The sequence below is a fragment of the Myzus persicae genome, unplaced genomic scaffold, assembly GCF_001856785.1.
Source record: "Myzus persicae strain clone G006 unplaced genomic scaffold, MPER_G0061.0, whole genome shotgun sequence".
In the NCBI taxonomy this organism is placed as follows: Eukaryota; Metazoa; Arthropoda; class Insecta; order Hemiptera; family Aphididae; genus Myzus; species Myzus persicae.
The window spans coordinates 524,004-547,601 of NW_019100669.1; the positions used below are offsets into that span (position 1 = coordinate 524,004).

General features: G+C 30.3%; 2 protein-coding genes across 3 annotated transcripts; one reads left to right on the plus strand and one right to left on the minus strand.

Annotated features, from left to right (window-relative positions):
- The first annotated feature begins 361 nt into the window (after nt 1-361).
- On the plus strand, nt 362-15,132 carry LOC111040323 (glutamate--cysteine ligase catalytic subunit). Its single transcript, XM_022324197.1, has 12 exons — nt 362-511; nt 618-727; nt 6,954-7,139; nt 7,755-7,927; nt 9,866-10,020; nt 10,082-10,144; nt 11,497-11,693; nt 12,734-12,905; nt 13,370-13,567; nt 13,643-13,816; nt 14,515-14,696; nt 14,815-15,132. The coding sequence occupies exons 1-12, from the start codon at nt 362-364 to the stop codon at nt 14,987-14,989; spliced, it is 1,935 nt and encodes a 644-aa protein (XP_022179889.1). The 3' UTR covers nt 14,990-15,132.
- LOC111040310 (protein timeless homolog) lies at nt 15,014-23,151 on the minus strand. 2 transcript variants are annotated; one of them, XM_022324185.1, is made up of 22 exons: nt 22,913-23,151; nt 22,562-22,665; nt 22,155-22,489; nt 21,946-22,080; nt 21,792-21,887; nt 20,641-20,919; nt 20,404-20,550; nt 20,224-20,336; nt 20,018-20,150; nt 19,793-19,947; nt 19,612-19,733; nt 19,378-19,540; nt 19,234-19,314; nt 18,937-19,043; nt 18,792-18,854; nt 17,764-17,848; nt 17,479-17,677; nt 17,184-17,409; nt 17,023-17,120; nt 16,748-16,949; nt 16,350-16,666; nt 15,014-16,282 (listed from the first exon to the last, which is right to left on the minus strand). In XM_022324185.1, exons 2-22 carry the CDS (start codon nt 22,650-22,652, stop codon nt 15,407-15,409), a joined length of 4,023 nt encoding a protein of 1,340 aa, XP_022179877.1. In that variant the 5' UTR covers nt 22,653-22,665; nt 22,913-23,151; the 3' UTR covers nt 15,014-15,406. The 2 variants fall into 2 exon arrangements, with proteins under 2 accessions (XP_022179877.1, XP_022179868.1); XM_022324176.1 differs by having other exon boundaries at nt 18,783-18,854.
- Nucleotides 23,152-23,598: the final 447 nt, after the last annotated feature.

The following is a 23,598-nucleotide window of genomic DNA, read 5'->3' on the forward strand; positions in this document are numbered from 1 at the left end:
GTCGGCACCCGTGGCCGTAATGCCGTATCGTCGTATCGGCATTCGGCCGTACCGACCGTTCGGGTGTCCGAACTTCGGTATTCGCTATTCATTCAGTATTTCGGTATTCAGTTATCAATAACGAGCCGAACGCGGCGGTTTGTGTTCCGTTTTACTGCGCGAAGCTGGTGGAAGGTGTTGTGACTAATTTTGTGCTCATCTGCCGGGTTTTTGAAAGCGCATAACTAAAATACCGGTTCACACTGACTTTTTTATTAGTAATAAATAACGCGCACACAGTGTGGGTACCGGGACTGCTTCCTCACTCGAATTTTGAATTTTACCATTTTTATTTAAAAAAAATCTGTTCCCTTGCGCGAGTATGGGTCTGTTAACAGAAGGGCAACCACTCTCCTGGGATGAGACGAAACAGTTAGCTGATCACGTCAGACAGCACGGTATCGAACAGTTTCTGAACTTGTACCATCAACTGTTGGACCGCAAAGGAGATGTCCTTAAATGGGGTGACGAGGTAATTATTAACAATGATGGTGATTTTAATTTGTAATTCACAGTCGACTGGTTTTAATATCACGATACTCACTCTTGGGACTTATCTCGTCGTTCATACTTTCTAGGTCGAATATATAATCGTCAAATTTGACCACACCAATAAAACTGCAAAAGTCAGACTGTGTGCTCAAGATATTTTAAGTCAACTCAATGAAAAAGAAGCAAACGACCCACAGTAAGTTCAATTATTATCTGAATTTAAGAATTAATAATAATAATAAGTTCTGGCCTGTAGTATTGAATCAGGCTTTGTTATTAAAATAAAACATTTTAAAGTTTAAACTAATTATTTACTTAAAATAATCTTAAATTCTGGAATTGCCCTTTAAAATATCTACTTTTGCACTTATCTACCTACGAGCAAAGAATAAATTACTACATTTATTTTAAATAGCATTATAATTTGTAATAGTTAATTTGATTGTAGATAGTGGTTCTATGATAGTAGATAGATACTCGCTTAGATAAAATAAAATTTAATGATATTAAGACACATAATCATGTATAGCGACTTTAGATCAATTCATACCCCGGGGACAGTTAATATAAGGAAAATGAACTTACATGATTAATAATTGTGAAGTTGTTGAATAAGTAGTTGAAATGTTGTAAACTTGTAGTAGTTAGCCTTGGTCGGTTTGTTTTATAAGAAACTTAAAACCATAACTACATTTTTTTTTTATTCTTAGGTAATATATAGGTGATCTATAACGTATTTATATTCCCATCTTTAATTTGAGTAGAATTAATTTCTTTTTCAATTAGTTTAAATTGTCAAAACTGGTAATATTTGTTTATATTTAATTCATATGATTTTGAACAACTATTAAATCAAATAGTTCTATTATTAATTATTATTATTCAATTAGTGTAAAATAACTTTTTTTGATATACTTGAGTATTAGTGTTAAGTTTAATGATTGAAAAAGTAAATAAATATTTGTAGGCAGGTATTATTCAAGATACATATTCTTAACTAAATAGTAAATACTTATGCTATACTATTAAGTGTCATATTATTCACAAGTTTAGATGATTATTAATTATAGTATTTTAAAAAACTACTTAATATGTTTGTATTGATATCATCTAACTTAGGTATGGTATAATACCATACCTATATAATATTTTAACAAAAATGTTTGTGTTTTTTGCACTAAAAGTTGTATTACTATAAATTATTTTTTGTAGAATTTCAATCATCCTTTGTAAATAACAAGTTACTTTTAGTAAAAACAAACGAATTAAATAAATAATTTCCAAAAAATAAGATCAGAGTTTCTCAGCTTTTAAAATAAATAATTAATTTGTAAAATGATTATCTTGGAAACAAGTTAATAATTACATGAAAGTTAAAATTAGTTATTTCAATAATATTCAAAAAAAAATATACAATCAATTATTATATTACTTATGTACAATGTACTTAATATAGCTAGGTATATCTTATTAACTATGCCCAAAGTCACTAATTTGTTGTTAGTTACGTATGACATTAAATTGTGTCATAATAAAAAATATCTATACCTACTTAAGCAGTAAGCACCAAGAATGTGTTTAATATGTATGTTAGTCATCATCATCAATTTTATATTTTTATGATTTTAGAATCAATGGTGTTATATGATACGGTTGTCATGGTATCATTTAGATATCGATAATACTAATTTGTATAATATAATTTCCTGACATGCTCTCCATGAAAGTAAACTACATACATGTTAACATATTTAGTTCCTACACAGACACACAGTTAAAGATTAGGTTAGATATATTTAGATATGATGAGTACCTATACAGGTCTTATACTGTTGTTTTAAAATTGTTATGTTGTATTAAATATTTGTAAATGTGCATATCTAGTACTTAGTATACCTATAGTTAAGTATGTTTACTTTTTAATGATTATTAATCATTAGATATATTTAAGTATGACGAGTACAAGTACTGAAGTACCTATTTACACTACACACTTTTTTTGTATACAATATACATATTTTATCAAACTTGAGAATCCATCTTGGGTACGTAATATAATATAGCTTTAATGCTTTACGTTTTATAATAATGTATAGACTTATATTAGTCCAAATTCACTTATTTAAATATAACTTAATTATTTTCTTGATAATTTGTTTATTTCAAGGAGTAAAATGATATGGATTATCTATTTACAAATAACAAATATTTACTTCACTGAGTAATCTTATTAAATTACTACATAATGGTTTTTGAGGGATCAAATTTTCATTTTCTATTTTCAATAGGTCTGGTGTTCTTATAATCATTATTTTTGAATAATTGTTACAATGTGGATGTCAAATAATAATTTCATTTTAATTTAATATTTCTTGTAGGTACTCTAGAATCTTAAATGTTTTATTTTTATTTTGATATCGGTAAGCCCTATTAAGAAATAAAGTATTTAGAATTTATTCCATTCGACTGAATTGACCTAGTACCTTCTTAATACCTAATTTAAATTATATTTGGCTACTATTCTGCATTTACATATTATCGAGATAATTATGAAGGTTTTATGTTTCATATGAATTTTAAGTTTGTGATACAATTTAACATTTATTATATTCAGTCTTTGGATTCCGCTTTAAGAGCGAGGTCTACATCTCTTGTGCCTAAGATAAAGAGTACCTTACAATATTAGTTATCCATCAAAAACCAAGGAGAGACACTTAAATAATATTTTTGGAGTACCTCTATATCGCTCACGTGCTTGTTCAGGCTTCATCTTTGAATTTTAATAAGTAATGATCATTGATCAATGATAGTATGTAACAACCATCCCTTTAATCGCACCATGATTCATTACGCAACCTCAGAACATTCAGTTTCTATACTTTATTATTAATTCCGACGTCGTATTAAGGTATAATGCACTCGTACTTTGTATTTATGTTTTATCTGTGATGTAGGTAGATTTATTGAGCCTCGTCGTTATTGGATCAAATAAAAATTAGCACCGTAGTATGGTGGGCAGTTAAATGTATGGGTAATGCTGCATAATGTACTGCAAGATCGTACTTTATTTAATCTAATCTAGATTTATTTAATTAAACAAATTAGAAAACGCAGACTCGACTTACCTTATATACGTACCTATCAAATAATTTATCTATATCATAAATTATTATATCTATATAAAACTCATAGATTTACTTGCCGTAATGACTAATTTCTTGCAATTTGTTGTGAATGAATTGAAATATTCAGAGGAATAATCACGTTTTGGTGTACCACCTGTAGTACAACTTTACCTGTGCTGTGTATATTTATAGAATATTATGTCACATTACTGATAATTGAGAAGTGTGATTGTTACTATTTTAACAATCAGATCTTACATTTTAATAATGATTTATGATTATTACGTGATTTAGGTTGTTTCATACAAAAATCACTTTTTAAACTTACGATATATCGTTATGCAATAGCTTCTTAAACTAGGCATCACCGTTATGCACCTTTCTGTTAAATTAATTGTTGATTTAAAATTTAAATATGTAATAAACAATTAATAAACATCGAAATTTTATTCCACCTACCTAAATGTGAATACATTTATTTTTAAGGCACCTAACTAAAATGTATATACCTACTTCAATAGGTACCTACGTGGCTACGTGGAGTACAATGGGTACTAAAATGTTCAAAACTTTAAACTAAAAAAAATCACTACCAAAAGGCGAATACCTATTACCTACCATATTATGAGGTATTAAAATTTAAAAGTAATTTCACTTACATATTTTTTTTGTATAGTTTAAACGAGATTCTACATTTTCAATCATATGATGGCACTTCAAGGCTGCAAATAGCAACGCATAAAAAATATTCATTATTTTGTCATATTATAATATTTGAGTTTAAAAACTCTATCAATAATTGTAACAACGAAAATTCTTTTCGATTAGACAATAATAAATTGATGAATTTTTATATCAACAGTTTGTCGAGTAAATTTTATTTTAAATTGCCTCGTAAATTGCATTTTCCGTTCATAACAAAATAATTGTTCAATGTGCGAACGTTAAAAAATAAATTTAATTTTGTTTTGTAATTGATTCCTTATATTTTAATAGCTGATGAAACTTTTATGTTTTTCCTAGACTACATACAGGTTTCAATTGTATTTTTTAAAATTTTAAATACATTTATTCTATAAATATAATATTAATGTAGAATATCATATTAAAATTGTTAGTACCTGCTGAATCTCAATGTAATAAATAATAATATATCTTTTTTTCAAATTTTTTATACATTTGATTTTGACAACTTTTGAATAGATTTCGATGAGTTTACAAAAACAATTAGTTAAATTTAGGTTGTTATACTCAAATAAGTAATTGTGTAACACAAATCACATTTAAAAGTATAATCACGCTTCCGCATTTAAAGATTAAAATTTTAAAGGGCTACTTCAAAATGGTTACAATATGTATTTGAGTATTTATTTTTATTTCTATAACGTCATTCAAATTGAAATACTTAATATAATGTACGATTTATTGTTAATTGACCGATGTAATTCGGTTATTATAAAAATAATTATGAGTCGGGCTAAAACCTATGTCTAGATAATATAATTCATCATAAAATCTTAAGTTGTTCACGCAATATATTTATATACACGTGGATTTGTCCGTTACGTCATGTGACTTGTTTTCATCTAATGATCATACTTCGTCTTTTTAATTTTGTAGGCTTAATAAAATAAAATAATATAATAAAATATTTAGGTATTAAACTTATTATTATTTATGTATAATGTCAAACATAAAAAAAACATTGATAACGTATAGTAAATATATAATATATATTATATCATACCTACTACCTGTAAAGAAATATGAAACACTTAAAAATAAAACACTTAAACGCAATAATATACCAAACCAATTAATTTTTTTAATTTCATTTTGGCTGTTTAGGTTTGTACGGAAATTATTACCTCCTATCAATGCGACCCACATTTAACATGATATTAAATATATAATATATTATGCAATATTACCTGCAATTTTAAAAATGACGTAATCGCGTAAAAATGATCTCACTGGAGGTGCCATTGTTCGTCAGTTATTTTAACCATCTCAATATAAATAGATTTATAACATCATCAACATATACAATTAGGAATATTACCTATGTTATGTAATAAAAAGTAGGTACTAGGTAAGTATAATAAGTACACAACCTGCTGGTACATTGATAACTTGGGTTTGAATGTTTGTGACTTTAAAAACTCTAAAAATGCATGTAAGTATAATGGCCAAAATATCAAAGTATGACCTTATATAGTTATATACAAATTAAATGTGACATGATAAAATGGGTTATTCATTTAAATTTCACTGCCTACATATTTTTAATAGATTATTCATTGAACACGTCTCATATTTGCGTGAGTTGTGATACTAACAATAATAAACTTCCCTAGCAATGGGTGCAAGCAACCTAACCTAATCTAACCTGTACATGTTCAACCTAATAATTTATTTTTAAATGTTTTTTTAAGATCTTAAATCTTAAATAACTTACCATAGTGTATACAATTAATGAAAAATGACCTATACAACAAATTAAATACATTAAAAAAAAAACAAAAATTCATTTATAGCTAAAATTGCCTAAAAATATTATGCAACATTAAAGTCAGTTCTATATAAAGTACCTGTTTTTACGTCATACTTAACCGATTTATAATTTGTTCTGCAATGTTCACGACGAAAATAAAATGTATGAAAAGTCATAAACATATCCTAACCTTAGTGATTACTCTATATTGTGCACTCCGCGTATACCATAATATGTCCATATATAATTCAAATCCTATAATATTGAAGTTACAACACATAAGTAAATACAATAAATTCAGTACGTTTAGATGGCGTATAGAATTATAGAAGTATAAGTTTCTTTTTTATAGTTATTTATTAGGACTGCATTTGAATTATTGTGCGTTCGTGTGTTTACACAATTTCTGAGGTACCTATACCATAACATATACATGTTCAAATCGATATATTTGACCACCTATTGTTTTTATGCCATTGGCACAAGGACATCTAGTTTTCAGTGTTTCTAAATTATGATGTTCAAGATAACCTAATGCAGGGAATACAATATATGTAATTTATAAGTATTTGGTTCTATATATTATCATCATCTTCATCAGCGTATTTCTGACTTGGTAGGTAAGCGTTATGCAATGTGATGTGAATTTAACGCTTCATACAATATTGTGTGTAATACTATTATATAGTATTTACGGTTGCAGATTTTTATATTTATTATGAAAGTGCATAGTATCCGCGTGATCGTGTATCCGTAGCTATACATGACTGACTCAAATTTATACGTTTGTGTCTATATTATAGTAATGTCAAATCACTGTGGAGGCCTGAATATGGAGCTTATATGATCGAGGGCACTCCTGGAAAACCGTATGGTGGCCTCTTGGCTCATTTCAACATAGTCGAAGCGAATATGCGGTACCGCAGAGAGGAAGCACAACAATTACTCGGACCGGACGAGGTTCTGATGACCATCACAAATTTCCCCAGGTATGTAAAACTGTAATAAACAGATGACTATTGTTATATTTTTGCTTGTCCCCCCTCCCCATCGACGCGTTATCGATCAGAAACCGTCGCAGGAGTTTAAGATCGATGGTAGATTGCAGGCGTATTATGGCGATTTCTTAATACTTATATATTCTACTTTCGTGTATCAATTATTGTATTATATCGTGTGGGGAGGTGTTGTAATGGAGCTTTAAATAATCAGCGACGACAGTGTTATTTATTAATAATTTTGATTTTCGAGGTATTCGAGCACATATGTATTCGATATTATACTATCGTTCCGGGATTATAAATTTATCATAAAACAATCGAGACAATTACTATCACGTTTAACGACCAAGTTGACTAACGTAATCTATATATGTATTGGCGATTATGTATGTGATAATATATTTATCGCGACGGGAAGTAAATGGAGCCGGCCTAAGTTTTCTATATTTTTCGGGCAGGGAGGGATGCGGGCTTGAGGATGAGGGACTCATTGAACGTTAGAAAGGCTATGCACTGGATTCGGTGTTTTGGGCTTGTAGTTTCAGATGGCCCAGGCACAGATATAACAAAATATGCACGCATATGGGACGCATTTGTGTGCAGGCTTGGATGTCCGGAGTTCACGTGGCCCGTGGATCAGCCGACACCCAAGATCGGCCCTTCGCGTTCGTTGTTCATACCGGACTCAGCGATTTTCAAAGGGCATCCCAGGTTCTCTACGCTCACCAGGAACATTCGGCAGCGGAGAGGGGAGCGAGTGGCCATAAACATTCCGAGTAAATACATATATGTTATATATATATATATATATAATATTCACATTTCGATATTATGTTATTCGTTATTTTTAAACGAATGTACATCGCAAGCAAGCCTTATATGCTCGTATAAATGGTTATTGTTGTAAAATTGTGCTGGTTAGGTAAGTTAAATGCTGTAGAGACCGATGTATAATAATGTTATAGAACATATACGTATAAAACTATTATACTACTATAATTTTAGTATATTATAAACTTACCTGACTATTATATCAGCTATAGTATATTATTACTTTATGATAATTGTTTGGTGTGTCATCAGATTTGTGTTTTCGTCATTTGAATTGTTTTACGCGATCATGGTCGTGCGTGTTTGTGTATGTACATTGTATAAGTACTTATTGCATTTGAAAAGATACAGTTGTTTGTAAACTTAAACAAAGATATTGAATAAATATGCGGAATTTTAATTTCGAAATGTGATATGGCACGGAAATTTATCGTTTGATTTTCTTAATATTATAATTACCATATTGTATTGATGCAACATGTGTTCGACGAATGAAGTATGACTACACGATAATAATATATTGTTTCCCGGAGTTGTCCCCCCTGCGGCCCTGCAGCAGTAATAGCTGTAGGCTATATGCCTATATAGTTGTATGCCTGTATGTATAGTTTTTTAAGTGTTTTGACCTATCTACTCGTTTTCAAATATTGTAGCACTTGCTCTAGTAGCACACATAATACCTATAAGTCAAATAGTAAATATGTTTTTTTTTTAAATAATTTGTTATTATGTATAATCCGACGATAACTGTTTCTTGCTTTGCTCCCGTTTAATATTTTTTTTTTATTCGGAACTTTAATAGGTAGTGATAAAATATTTTAATAGGTACACATGTTTGAAAGATAATTTAGACGAAAATGGTTGTACAGAAATGTATATAGTATAGGTATACCTGTGGTTATGTATGCAATGAAAACACTTTATACTAATTCAATAAATCCATACACATGATAGAGGTCACCACTACCATATATTATACGTGTGAATGATTATGATAATATATATATTCGTGAGTTTTTCAGTACTCATAACAGTCGTTTTCACGACCATCTAGAGTCTAGAGGGGGAAAATCAATATCGCATTGTGATATTGTAATGAATTTTTATGTTAAATAAAAATTACAATGCTGTATATATTATTATTTTATTAATGTATAAAACGTGTTCACTGAAAAATATTCCTAGCCTTAAAATTATTAATCTTAATATGCTGCAGATATTTTCGAATATATTACTATGTTAAGGTTATTGTTGTAACTTGTAAGTATAGCTGGCGGTTAGTACTTAGTACTTACGCTTTGTTTCTGTTGTGTAGTGCGTACCTATTGTACGACTGTTGGTTAGATTGCATTTTATATAAATCACATATTATAACAGATCAACCAACCAGAATATTGCAATTTTGTTTTCATTTATTTTTATCATTATATACTTATAGAGTTATAGTTTCTTCATTTAAATATTCTTAACCTGTATTTTAAAATTAATACTATTTCAAACTATTTCGATTACCGTTTCTAACAATATTTTGAAAAAACATAATTTATGTTCAGAATTTAAAACTATAAAATATAAATATTATACAATATTAATTTACAGACATGTAAATATAATTATTACAAGCCATAAAAGATAATGGCTTACGCCCAATGTTTTCTGTCTTACCGCAAAAAAAAAAAAAAATAAATTACGATCATCCTTTTCCGGCCATCTAAATTGTATGCATTTTTGACGTTTGACTGTTATGAATCATAACATATGAAATAATTTTGTGTATTTAATGCGGAACGCAAATGAAATGAAGTTCCAACGGAATGTTTCATTGAAAAAAAATCATTTATTCGGTGACATGTACTTACTTAGTGTTGATTTTTAATTTGTAGTATTCAAAGATGAAAATACTCCTAGTCCGTTCGAAGAAGATTTGATCAGTATCGGCGGGGATACAGACAGTCTGAATGCAGCACTGCCCGATCACGTATACATGGATGCCATGGCATTCGGTATGGGTTGTTGCTGTTTACAGATGACGTTTCAGGTACGTGATAATATAATTACCGTAGGCCGTTTTAATGGAATGCTTGTTAAAAATGTTACAGGCGTGTTGCATCAAAGAAGCCCGAACTCTTTATGATCAACTCACTCCGCTGTGTCCGATTCTGGTGAGCAAACAATTTAACTTTCAAATTCTCAAAAAATTAAGTAATAAACAATAATAATCACACGGTTACGAATTTATTTATTTATTCATAAATATAATAATACATTTATATTATAATATTATATATACCTATATATCGGGGACGGTAAACTTTTAATTTTCGTTTTTGTTTATCTATTTTAAAAATATAATTTTCGTTTAGTGTTTTTAAAAATGTTATACTTTACATCGTTTCCAAAAAACGTTTTTGATAATTTTTAAACATTTTTCTTATAGTAAATGTGCAATAGTAGGTACTTAAAAGTTAATTATTCTTTAAAATAAAATTACAATTTTAAAAGTGCATTAGTAAAAGAAACACTAGTTATAAAAGAAAATTGAAAATGAACCTGAACTCAGAAGTTTAATTTACCTACAATTAACCTAAAGTTAAAATCAAATTATAATTGGAACTATTTGATGTTGTACCAGTATGTGCATTGAAAGTATAATAATATATTATTATAAATGGAATTGACCTACAATATATGAGTATATTAAAACGACGATCCGTCTCACTATTCTTTATTAATTATTAATTATATAAATAGATAAAAAATAATAATAATTAGATTTTTATGATTTAAATTTTATTTATTTTTGTTGTAATTGAAATTTCGCGTTGTGAGCACAATTTCGTTACACATTTTCAGCGTTGTCCCCCCGTAAAAGTTTCACTTCGAAAAGTTTCTTTTACGCATTGACCTTTACTCATACTTTACAATCAGTTATCAGGATTCAGGATGGTTACCAATTTTTCAATAACGGAATTAATATATATTTTTTTTTTTTACTGTGGTATAATTTATTTTCGTTTTTATATTATTTCCGTTTTTGGTATCTTTTTAGTTTTTGTTATCGTCTTACAGTTGTTTTTGGTTTTGGTTCTTTATTATTTTTTTTTTTCAAAGACGTTTTTCCCCAGTTATATATATTATGGTTACATCCATATAGTAATTATTAATAATTGAACAAATATTTGAACAAAAAATATCCCTCTCCCACCCCGAAAAAAATCCTAGCCACGGCACTGCGAATGGTAGTACAATAAAATAATAAAAATATGCGTAGGTATATGTATTAAACGTTTTAAAAACAATATTGTCCATGGAATATGACCTTAATATGTGTGAGTATATGTATTAATGTGAAAAAAGGTGATCGATACAGCTTATATATACCTATACTACTCCCCTAATATACACCCCGTGAATGTCATTGCAACTATATCATTTTTTTTTTTACTTACGAATCTGTTTTCACGTATACGAAATAAATAATACATGCGTATGTACCCTATTCCTCTTGTCGTAGTTGGCACTGACAGCGGCATCGCCTGTATTTCGAGGGTACCTAACAGACGTGGACTGCCGCTGGGATGTGATATCCCGGTCTGTGGATTGCCGTACACGGCAAGAAAGAGGACTGGAGCCGTTGACTACGGATAAGTTTGTTATACCCAAATCGCGTTACGACTCTACCACATTGTACCTATCGAGCCAAGGCGAAAAGTGAGAATTTATTTGAATTTTTTTTTTTTTTTTGGTCTCTCAGCAACATGGGTTTGTGTGGGGTTTACGGTTTGAACATGTGTTTTATGTGGGAAAAGAATTCATCGCAAAAAACGCGGTTGGTTATACTCATTCGGGAGCCTGCGACACCGGACGATGCTTGACCTCAGCACACATTATAGTGCTGCGGCCAACCACTACGTCACACGCCAGGCTCCAGTGGTGCCGAAGTTTTGAAAACGTGGTGGGACAATTTCGAAACTTCGCGGCCTCAATATATTAATTATTTAATATAGAGGTACTTGCCCTAAATTATATTTACTCGTAATTAGAGTGACGTGGATTTTATATACTCATGCTCATAATAAAGTTATGATGTAAATAAAATGTGGCCGTCTGGCCACATTTTTGAAAAAAGAGGTCGAGCCGTGGCCCGACGTTAGCATGGACTTCGGCGTCACTGCCAAGCTCCTTATTTGAATTTATATACATTTATGGGCATACTCATGTGCCACCTTTTTATATACATCGAATCTACGTTATGACTTCGGTCAAAGGTTTTGGCGTAGCATTTCTTTTTTGCACCGTTTCGGGATTCTTAATTGGGATTTTAATTAGTGTTCATGTATATATAACGTGGCGCCGACAATTTTGTTACTACTAGGGCTAAATTTGCATGTATATTTAAATGTAATGAAATTTTAAAATTTTTGACGAAAGAAATACTTTTTTGGTAATCTAATATATTTTTGCATTAACGTTGAAAACAACTTGCCATTGCATGTGAAATGATGGTGCATGTATCGTGTAACATCCGAACGGCGCTTCACTACTTTTTACCAAACCGGTGATCCGTAGACCGTAATATATACGATGATCATGATATACTTGACAATACTGAGGTAGACTGCCGATACAACGATACTCGATGCAATACAATTTTAATAGCGAAACGAATTTCGAATTTTTTTTAAAACATTCTTACCGGACGAGTTATTGAGTTAACAAGTTATTTATTATTATTTGATTTGTTGCGAAAGATTTAATGACGTGCCGCTGGTGTATGACGAAACAATCTACAACAAACTTAGGAGCGCCGACATCGATCACCAGATGGCTCAGCATGTAGCGCATCTATTCATCCGGGATACCGTATCTCTGTTCAACGAGAAAGTGCACCAAGACGATACCGTCGAAATGGATCACTTCGAAGTATGTTTTCTTTTACCATGTATACATTGGGCGATTTAGACTGAGAACGTTCTTTTAAAAAAAGTGTTTATATGTTCTCGCATAAAGCAAAACTACTCTCCTCAAAATGACATAAAAATTCCAAAAGTCATAACTTCAATAAATGCTCATTTTAACTTTTACTGTTGAGTATAATATTACTGCAACGCGTTGAGCACTCTTGTGATTCTAAGGGCTTATCCGAAGAGGGTGATATAATGTTTATGTTTTATACGATGCATATATTGTTATAAATATTCACTTATAAAGTTACCGTCTAATATAATTATACCTAGTTAAAGTTTGTAACGTATAAGACAATATTATGTCCCACCCCTAACGACACGCTCTTGTCTTGCATATTCTCATTTTAGTATAAACTATATATTATTTATATTTCGATTGGAAACGAAAACGCTAATTTTGATTTTATATAATACTAACAGAACATACAGTCGACCAACTGGCAGACCATGCGGTTTAAGCCTCCGCCGCCCAAGTCAACGATCGGTTGGCGCGTCGAATTCAGACCGTGCGAAGTGCAACTGACCGATTTTGAAAACGCTGCGATTGTGTGCTTCGTTGTCCTACTCACCAGGGTCATTTTGTCGTATCAATTAAACTTCATCATTCCCATTAGCAAAGTGCGTTTTTTTTTTTGGTCATTCCGGTTTATAACGTAACATAATATATACTTATATTAATCGCACCTCTTGCAGGTGGACGAGAATATGTGTAAAGCTCAAAAGCGGTCGGCCGCCCTGACGGAGAAGTTTTGGTTTCGTAAGAACATCGCTGCGTCTACGTCCAAAACCGCGAACGTCAACGTAAACAGTTCAAACGACGACGCCTCATACACGGAAATGTCCATAAACGAAATCATCAACGGAAAGGTAAAATAATATTACCTAAGATTGAATTATAAACACAGTATGGTTGGGGCTCGGGGTAGTGGGGACTCGGAACCCTCTTAGTTTAGAGTATTCGTGTGGTGACTTTCAAGGAAAGCAGATCGACGCGTGTCACCGTCATTGCTACGAATAAAAATGGGTAATTGCTTATTGCGAATTATCTATGCACGTGCTCAATATTGCTGGTTGGGATGTTATTATTTATATTCGTTTGTGATTCGTGACTACAATAATTATTGAGCAAAAGAATATAATATTCCCGAATCGAGACATGTACCCCTTTAGACTATAATAATTTGTCATGTATTGAACGGGCTAGTTCATTGTGGTGTCGTACACGTTTTTGCCGTTCTGAACCCTAAATTTAAACACAATATTTGTCTGGTCCGTAGTCCGACCGACACCGGACAGCCGCAGTGGCGGTGCAAACCCACAAGCAGATTGTACATTTTCAATGTTTTTGCCGCCAACCATCCCCTTTATTGCATCAAAATGATAATACATATATTATTAAGTCGATTATCATATTTGTCACGACAACAATTATTGTGTTGAGGTGTTACAATTATACCATCACCCACCTGTATCAGACACGAAGCGATTGCTTCAAGTAGTCCTGTATCCCGCCTCCACTGCCGTGCGGCACCCGTCATAACCAATAAACCCAAACGTGTTTTCAGACGGGCGAATTCCCGGGCCTCATCCCGTTGATCCACAGTTACCTGTCCAGCATGGAAGTGGACACGGACACGCATTGCACCATCCAGCAGTATTTAAAGCTCATCTCACGTCGCGCGTCCGGCCAGATCGACACGACGGCCAGCTGGATCCGTCGGTTCGTCCAAGACCATCCGTCGTACAAGTATGAACCATAATATAATAATAACTATGATAATATATCGTCGCTACCTACGTATTGTTTGAGTGTCGTGTCACGAATGAAACAATATATAATATATTGTGTGATTTTTGTCCGGCAGACGCGACTCCGTCGTCAGCGATGAAATCAATTACGACCTATTAATGACGGCCGACGGCATCCGGTCCGGTCGCATCTCTTGTCCTCAACTGTTGGGCGACTGTCTGCTGGCCAACTCGAAAACAAAGGAAACAATACCGCCGGCCGTGCAGAAGGTATATTCTTGTACTCCGTAGACTAATAATATTATGTCGCCGTTGTCCCGTCTGTTCTAATATATTTTTTACGCACACCGTAATTATTATTCATTAATAATGATCGCCGTGCTTTGTTGGAGTACTGTCGGTAACAATATGAATAACACTATATTTTATTATAATATAAGAACATTTATTTAATATCATACATGTTTATACTTATGTGTGTATATATTTATAGTATGTATAACTGAGTAATAAAAGTAACACATTAATATTATACGTGAGATGAAATAGGGCATTTTGGGAATTATTAGTAAAAAAAAAAAACATTATACCTATATTATATAAGGTACACATATTATATATATATATATATTACTTTTTTTAAAAATGTTTATTATTTTAATATATTATTGTATACTTTTGAAAATGAATAAAAGTTTATCGGCATGCTTAGTCGCTGTCATCATTTATGAAGTATTTTGTTTTTTTTACAAGCCCACCAATTTCCTCTTCCGAGTCACTGTTTGTCGACAATGGCTTTCTTTTATGATTCTTTTCAAAACCTTCTTCATCACTATCATCCAATAGAAATCTCGTAGTAAAATCTGTGCCATCTTTTGATGAAGTTACAGCTTCCTTTGAAACAACATTTTTTACCACGTCACTGTTGTCAGCATCAATGTCTTCTTCTACAATGGTTTTCGTAGAAACTATTTTTTGTTCACTATCATTGTCACTATCAACTTCTTCTGAAGTATTTTGATTTGGTATTTTGTTTTCTTTACAAATAACTTCTCTATCTTCTTCATCACTATCTTCGAACACAGTTTTCTTCTTTTTCTTTGAAACAATACTCTTTTCCAAGTCATCATCATCACTGTCTTCTAATAATTTCTTCATTGAAAAATTATGCTCACTAACTCCACTGTCACTATCGTCAGATGGTACTTTTTTGGGAGTAACATCATCTTCAACATCACTATCCTCTAATAAAAATGTATTTATTTTACGACCATTCTTTTTGTTGAGTTCTATTTTTTCTTTACTGTTGTCAGGATTATCAGATTTTTCTATTTTTTTTGAAGAGTTTATGTTAAATGATGAATTTACTGTTTTTCGATTATCATTTTCACTGTTTTGGGCTAGAGATTTCCTAATCCTATCAAACGTTGCGCCCACATCTTCATCACTACTGTCATCAACTCTACCGGTTGTATTAGTCAAGTCATCGGCCACGAAATTGCCTTCAATCACACTTTTTATAGTTGTGGATCGTTGGCGGATATCATTTGCTTGCCATCTGCCTGGTATACGCCAATAGGTTTCCTTTTAAATATAAATTTTTATTAGTTTTTGATCATACAATTATTATTGGATTTATTGTATGCGTTACCTGAATACTCGACGGCTTATGTATGCCTAATATTAGCATCATTTCTTGAAAATCAATATCATTAACAGCTGTCATACATTCATCAGTCAATGGCAGTAAGGGTATATCAGATTCATCTACATCCAAATCGTCTGCTGCCTCGTCCAAGCTCTCAACCAACCACAATAGAGCTGTTTTCATATCTTTATCAATCACTTTTTTAATAGCATTCAATACATAAACAGAAGTTAAGCTATGGTAAGTAGGTTCTATATCATCATTATCTGAATCCAAATCATCATTACTTTCATTGCTCGAATTATTTTGGTTTTTGTTTGCTACAAATAACAAAAAATCATTTATTATTTTTAAATTAAATTAATAAAAATATTGTCGAGTACATTTATTAGAATTATTACGTTTTTTTTTTCTCAGCTCGTTTCGATCTTTGATCAAATCCAATTCCAGCATCTTATCAATTATGTGATTTCTTGGACGTTTCACTTCTAATTTTTTCATGATTAAATTTATTGGATTAGTTGCATCTTTGAATTCTTGGAATAATTGAGTAATTTGTACAATTTCAGCTTCAGAAAACTCTCTAATGACTTTTGATGCTTTCTGGAAAACAAAATTTAAAATTATAAAAGTACTTAAAGAGTTACGTATCTAAAATATTTAAAAACATTATTACCCTTATTGGGATAATTTCAAGTTGTTTGAGTTTTTTAAGAACACTTAGTCTTGAACGGTCCTGTTTAATAAGGTTTTTGCATATCCAAACCAATTCGTCTACAGAAACAATATAATCCATTACATTAGCTTTAAGGAAATCCTATACTTAATACTATTTACCTTCATCAGGCATATCTCGTGTATATTCTTCATGTAGTCTATGTAGCTCATCTTCTTGTTCCTCATTCCAATTTGTTTTAGGATTTTGATCTGCGTCATATCCTTCTTCAATTTCATACGCCGTTTTTAATTCTTTCCAGAACAATAATTCCATAAAGACTTTTTTATTTTTTTTTGCAACTTCAGTAAATTTTCTCATAATAAATATGGCAAAATGTTTCAATTCCTAAAAATGATTGTTAATAATTTTTAGTAAAAAGTTTATTTAAAAATTAAAATATTAAACAATATTTACTTTATGACTAGGATTTTTGGACGAAAATATTTTTTGAAAAACTCGAAAAACAGAAGCCTGAAACATCAAAGCACTATACTTGCAGTCATACGTAATGCGATGGAGAAGTCTCACTATTGCATGATTGGTATATGCAGAATTACTATCAAATTCTTTCAAAAGTTGACAGCAGTTTTGTAAAACTTTCGGTTTTGCAAATCTTAAAAATAAAAATCAAAACATACAAATGAAAATTGACTATTTAAAAATTTGAAAAGCATTCATTTAAAATAATAAATATCATACTTTTTTACAAAATCTATGAATTCAAAATTTGCTTCTTCTGTTCTAATTTGACTAGACTCTTCTTCTTCATCATCTTCTTCTTCATCTAAAAAAAATAATTTGGTTTGTACATATTAACACAAAGTGACAATATTATTTTTTTTTTTCTGAAGATGTAAGAATGGTTAAATATCAACCATGTTACTGTAACTTGATGTTAGTATAAAAGCTTACTCATTACTTAAATTTATTTGAAAAAATCAAAATAATTTTAAAATGTAATAAATAATAATGAATATTTTAAATTATACAGGGTAATTTGATTCACATAAGCCTAATTTATCAATTTGTTTTAAATTGTTTTTGAAAATCTATATCAGTGATGGCCAAACTTTTTTTACCTCGGGCTATAAAAAAAAATTTACTTTAGTCATCAGAGTTTTAGGTTCAGGTATATAATTTCATATTTAACGACATTTTTATTGTACTCAATTACTTTAATAACTTACTTTAATACTTAACTTAATAATTACTACAAATGAAAAAAAAATTATATCGTCTTACATTTCCAAAAAATTATGTGGTGGCAAATGAATAATAAATTACTGTGCTTATTGAGCAACCAATATTATCTATGCACTGTAGATTCTACAGCCATCGTGATCATATAAAAATAAGATAAGATACGATAATGCTATTTATATTATTAAATGACATTGTAACAATAAAAACATTACGGTATGGCGATATGGGATTATATGAAGAATGTATACTGTATTTTTTTTTTAACGTAAATTTAAATTTTTATGTTTTACATTCTTTGTGGGCCAGATATTAAATGATGGTGGGCCGTAGTTTGGCCACCACTGATCTATATTATTTGAAGTATTCACAACTCTTATCTATACTTTTTCAAAATATTGTATCTATTAAAGAATAAAAAATTACAGAAAATGAGTACAGTGCATTCTAATGATTAATTCATTCCTAGTGTTAAAAATTTAATATCCATAAATAATTATCATAATTTAAAATCATACCAAACATACCACCAACATTAATATTTTCGGTATCATTTAAATCATTAGATTCTGTGACGTTTTCATCATAACCTGAAATCAAAAATACCAAGTAATGTTAATGATCAAGTAAATAAACAATAGCAAGAAAAAAACAAATAAATTTCAGTTATACCTATGGGCGTTCCAAGATCAGCATAGAAAATCTGTTTTAAAATGTCCAACTCATCATCACTATTTAGCCCTGATTTTCCAAAATAACTATCTTCAGGCCAAACTTCCCTGAACATATATAGTTATGTAATGAAAATATTAGACACTTTGGTACTACATAAAAAATATTTATGTTTTATTTATTATTTTTAATATTATACTTAACTTCATAGAATTGTTGATTTTTAATTGGATAATATATGAAGTCGAGAACAATATTGATAAAACAAATATAATATGTATATACACTTTTACTAACCTAGAAGCTCTTAATAGTTGTACAGCTTGTTCCAAATGTTTATTTCTGATGTGTATTCGTATACGTTGCATGGCTTCAACTCTTAAAAAAATTGATCAAAATATATAACAATAAAGTACAAAATTAAATACAATTGTAAACTACTTTTGATCTTCCATTGGCACTTCAGATATAGGATCATAAGGTCTTGCTTCAATGGTATCAACAGCTAGTTCGGGTATCTGAATAATTTCTTTAAGGTCTGGACTGAAATTATTCCACATATCATCATCATTTTCTGGAGTAACTTGAGTAGCAGTTTTGGTTTCTAAAAAAAAATGTGTATATAGTTTAAACCGGAGAGAAATAATAAATTTATCATGTATCAAAATGTTATACTTTTGGAAGTCTTCTTTTTTCTTGTTTTGCACTGCACAATCAAATTACGCTGTTTTTTCCCTATATGCTCTAAAAGTTTCATAAAAACATGATTTGTTTCAATAAGATCCTTGAGGTACATTCTAAAACATATAAAAAAAAATGAAATTTGAAGAACATAATGTATTTTATTAGTATTTACCGTGAAAATTTTGTTTCATCATATAAATTTAGCAAACCCAATAGCATATCTCTATATTCAACCATGTAAAATAAATTAGTTAAAATTGTCCGAGCACTAGATTCTAACGTTGGATTTTTACTTTGATACATCACCAAGAGTGTTTCCATTAATTCCTAAAGATATAAAAGTTAACTCAGTTCAATGATATATCATAAAATACTAAATAATATATTATATACTTACCTTATAAGCTTTAAGTCCTAAATGCATGCGTTTAGACCAAATAGGAATTTTTTTTTTATCAGTTATCAATTTTTCACGGCTTTCTTCAATGCGTTCTTGGACAAAATGAAATATATTTAAAGCCATAGTTTCGCTAAAGACAAATTGAAATTTAATATGTAACGACACATCTTAAGCAAATGTTGAACACTTAACAGAAATATTACCTGACTAATTTAATTTCAAATCTGTAATTGCGATTAAATTCCATGAAAAATTGCATTGCCCAAAAATAGTATGACTCATCATTAGGTTGGCCTTTTGAACGCACTAACATTTCCTTTAATACAAATAAATATTGAATTAAATATCTATATTAATAGTTAAAAATGGACAAAAATACTCACTCTGACGTGCTTCATTAACATATTATATGCCCCATGCAAAAATTCGACACAGAACTCTTTTAAGAAGAGTCTAACACTAAACGCAGATTTTCGTTCAATACCAGCATCTCTTAGAGGTAATCTGTTACGAGGAGTTTTAAGAGGTTTCTAAAATTAATTAATAAAAATAACATTAACAATTAAGTGTGTAACTCATACACAATTGACAAAAAGATGCATGTAAATCCTAACACAAACCTTGTAACGATCAAAAGCTTTATTTATGTTAGATGTCATCGATGAAACAACCATTTCGTTATCACCAATTGATTTCATTCCAGAGACAACAAATCGCCCACCAAATTTTGAATGACGTGATCCACTATATTTTTTAAGCTTATCCATCTTTTCTTTTCGTTCTTTATCCAACACTATTTTGAGATCATGTTCATCTCTTTGTTTTTCAGTCTTAGAACGATTGACTGACGCATCTGCTAGTTCAGCTGCTTTTTGATCTCGAAGCATAAGTGAAATGATCTAAAGAATTTTTTTAAATAACAGATATAGAGCAACACATACTATTATTCAATAGCAGGGGTGAAGCGTGCATGTTTATTTTATGGCACTGCTTACACTTGAAAAAAGATTTAAGAAAAAGTTTTTTTGACTAAAATCAAGTAAAATAATTAATTTGAAGTTATTAGTAGTTATTTTTAGGATGCATAACATTTTTGATGGTCACTTACACAATGCTATGATTAGGGCCTATACAAGCCGCCGTGTTACACCCCAACACTGTCATACATTGTTTATTTTTGTATTACTTTAGTGATACTTCAAGCTGGTTAATGCAAAATAAAACTACTTACACCAACCTATTTACGTGATATAGACAAAGCACAATAGGAAAGGGCAAGTATATTACTACAACAGTTTGTAAGCATTTTTCATAATGTGTACGAACTGATTATAGTTTATTTCGCTATAAAGTTGGACCGTCTAATGTAAGTGTGGTGTGTGTTTGTATAGCTCTATGTTTTTATTAAAAACTTATTATAAAAAAATGGGTTCTTCAGGTAAGAACAATTGTAATTGTATTGCCTATTGAAAAAGTACCATTAAAACCATTTGTATCAAATGTCATGATGATGTGATTGATGATTACACCAAAAAAACCAAGAAGAATTGATTTTAAATATTTGTATTTTTCTTAAAAAATGAAATTGTAAAAATTGTAACTAAATTAACTTTGTGTATTGGTGTGTTGGAAAGGGTGGGGGGATAAGTAAGTATGTACCATTGCTTACACTGTCTTAATTACAATACATACCATGCCACTGCTCAATAGTCATAAATATATTGGAGATTTATTTAAAATGAAAATATTGATACTGGTTTCAAATGCTTACTTCTAATGCATGTAAATAGTATTGCTCTTCATTAACTGAACATGTTATATACATGATGATATCAATGAGTTGACTCTGATGCAATGCCCACAGGACCTAAAGATGTTTAGAGTTATTAAATGTTAGTAGTACTAAAAAGTTATGATTAATTTACTTGATCATGTAAGTTTGCATCATTATCAGGTCTACACTCAGCATCATTATCTGCAGGCACATGCAGTATATTGCGGACTAAAATGAGAAGTCTCACCGTGGACAATACTTTTTCTTCTCCTTTCTCATGGTACTCCTGCAATAAAAGTAATACACTATTTAATAATGTTTAATTTATTTCATAAGTTTTTTTATGAAAGTCATACATACCGCCTGTATAACTTCTGCCAATTTATTGACTATTATTTTCCAGACATTAATGTCTGTAAATGCTCGTTTGTACTTTTGTAGGTGTGACAATATTTGCAAGTAATATTGCCTCTGGGTTTTCTCAATAGGCGGCTGCTCATTATATATCAATAATGCGGGTGTTGTAAGATTGACTAGCAGCCGTATGATCAAATCAAACAATTCTGAATCATTAGAGTATCTGACAAGTATTGGCAACAAATCAGTCTCCACAATATTTGCTGTACCAAGATGGCGACGGATTTCATGGTCATCACCATCACGTCTCAAAAACTTGATGAGATCACGAACGGCCTCTGCGAAAAATAACCAGAGTTCAAATTGAAAATGTACTTGGTACATAAATTTATTTATAACTAAGTAGATACCTGCACATTGTGGATCAATGACATAGTTTTCAGATTTTGCACATCCTAATGAATTGCATGTAGCGGTCAATTCAGCATGAACTAATGCCATCACTTTAGCTGGACTAAACAAAAAATAATAACTTTTATCTAGGTACTACATTGAGTACATAAAAATAAATATATTTTCAATGGTGTGAGTTAGTAAAATTAACAGTGATTACTACAAGAATCAAAATGACAATGAAAACATTTCAAACACATGTTAGAATCACAAGTGTGAGGAAAAACTTGTGCGAGTACGACTACACTGACTTTTATATTATTTTGCGCGAACTAGACGACGAATAGACTATACAAAATAATACTTACGTCACAAAGGTTGGAGCATAACAACTATTAGTGTACTTTTGAAATTATAAATGTATAAGAGTATTGAAGCACAATTTAAGTCGGTGAATCGTGTACCTATTGAAACATGATATAATAAGTATTAAGTATTATTAGCATTAAATAACAACAATATAGAAAAACGACAAATGACTAGTGAGTAATGAAAATTATTTTTAAAAAATATGTTATTTCTATAATTCTTATTTCATATTTGGTGACGATCATAGATAAGAATAAATAAATAATGAAAACCGCGCCAAAATGACTGATGTGACCAACGTGACGACGATAATAACCGATTGCGTTATCGTACAATGGATATTTAAAAATAATATTAATATTTAATACCCATAACTATTTATTTATTTTACTTTAATAGTTTAATGTTTAATTCATACTAATTAATAATGATTTATGATTATAAAATATAAGCTGTAAAGGGATTACAAATAGTGTATTTCGCTATTAATTGATATTTAGTCAATAGTCTATGAAATATTATGTATGTCCGTCTTAAAATGTGGACATTGGCTATACCTATATATGAATTCATACAAATTAGTTCTATAGCTTGATGCAAGAAGAGACAATGTCTAAAAAAACATTCTTGGGAAATTAAATTTTAAAATAATATACTTATTAAAAAAAAAAATATGTATAACAGT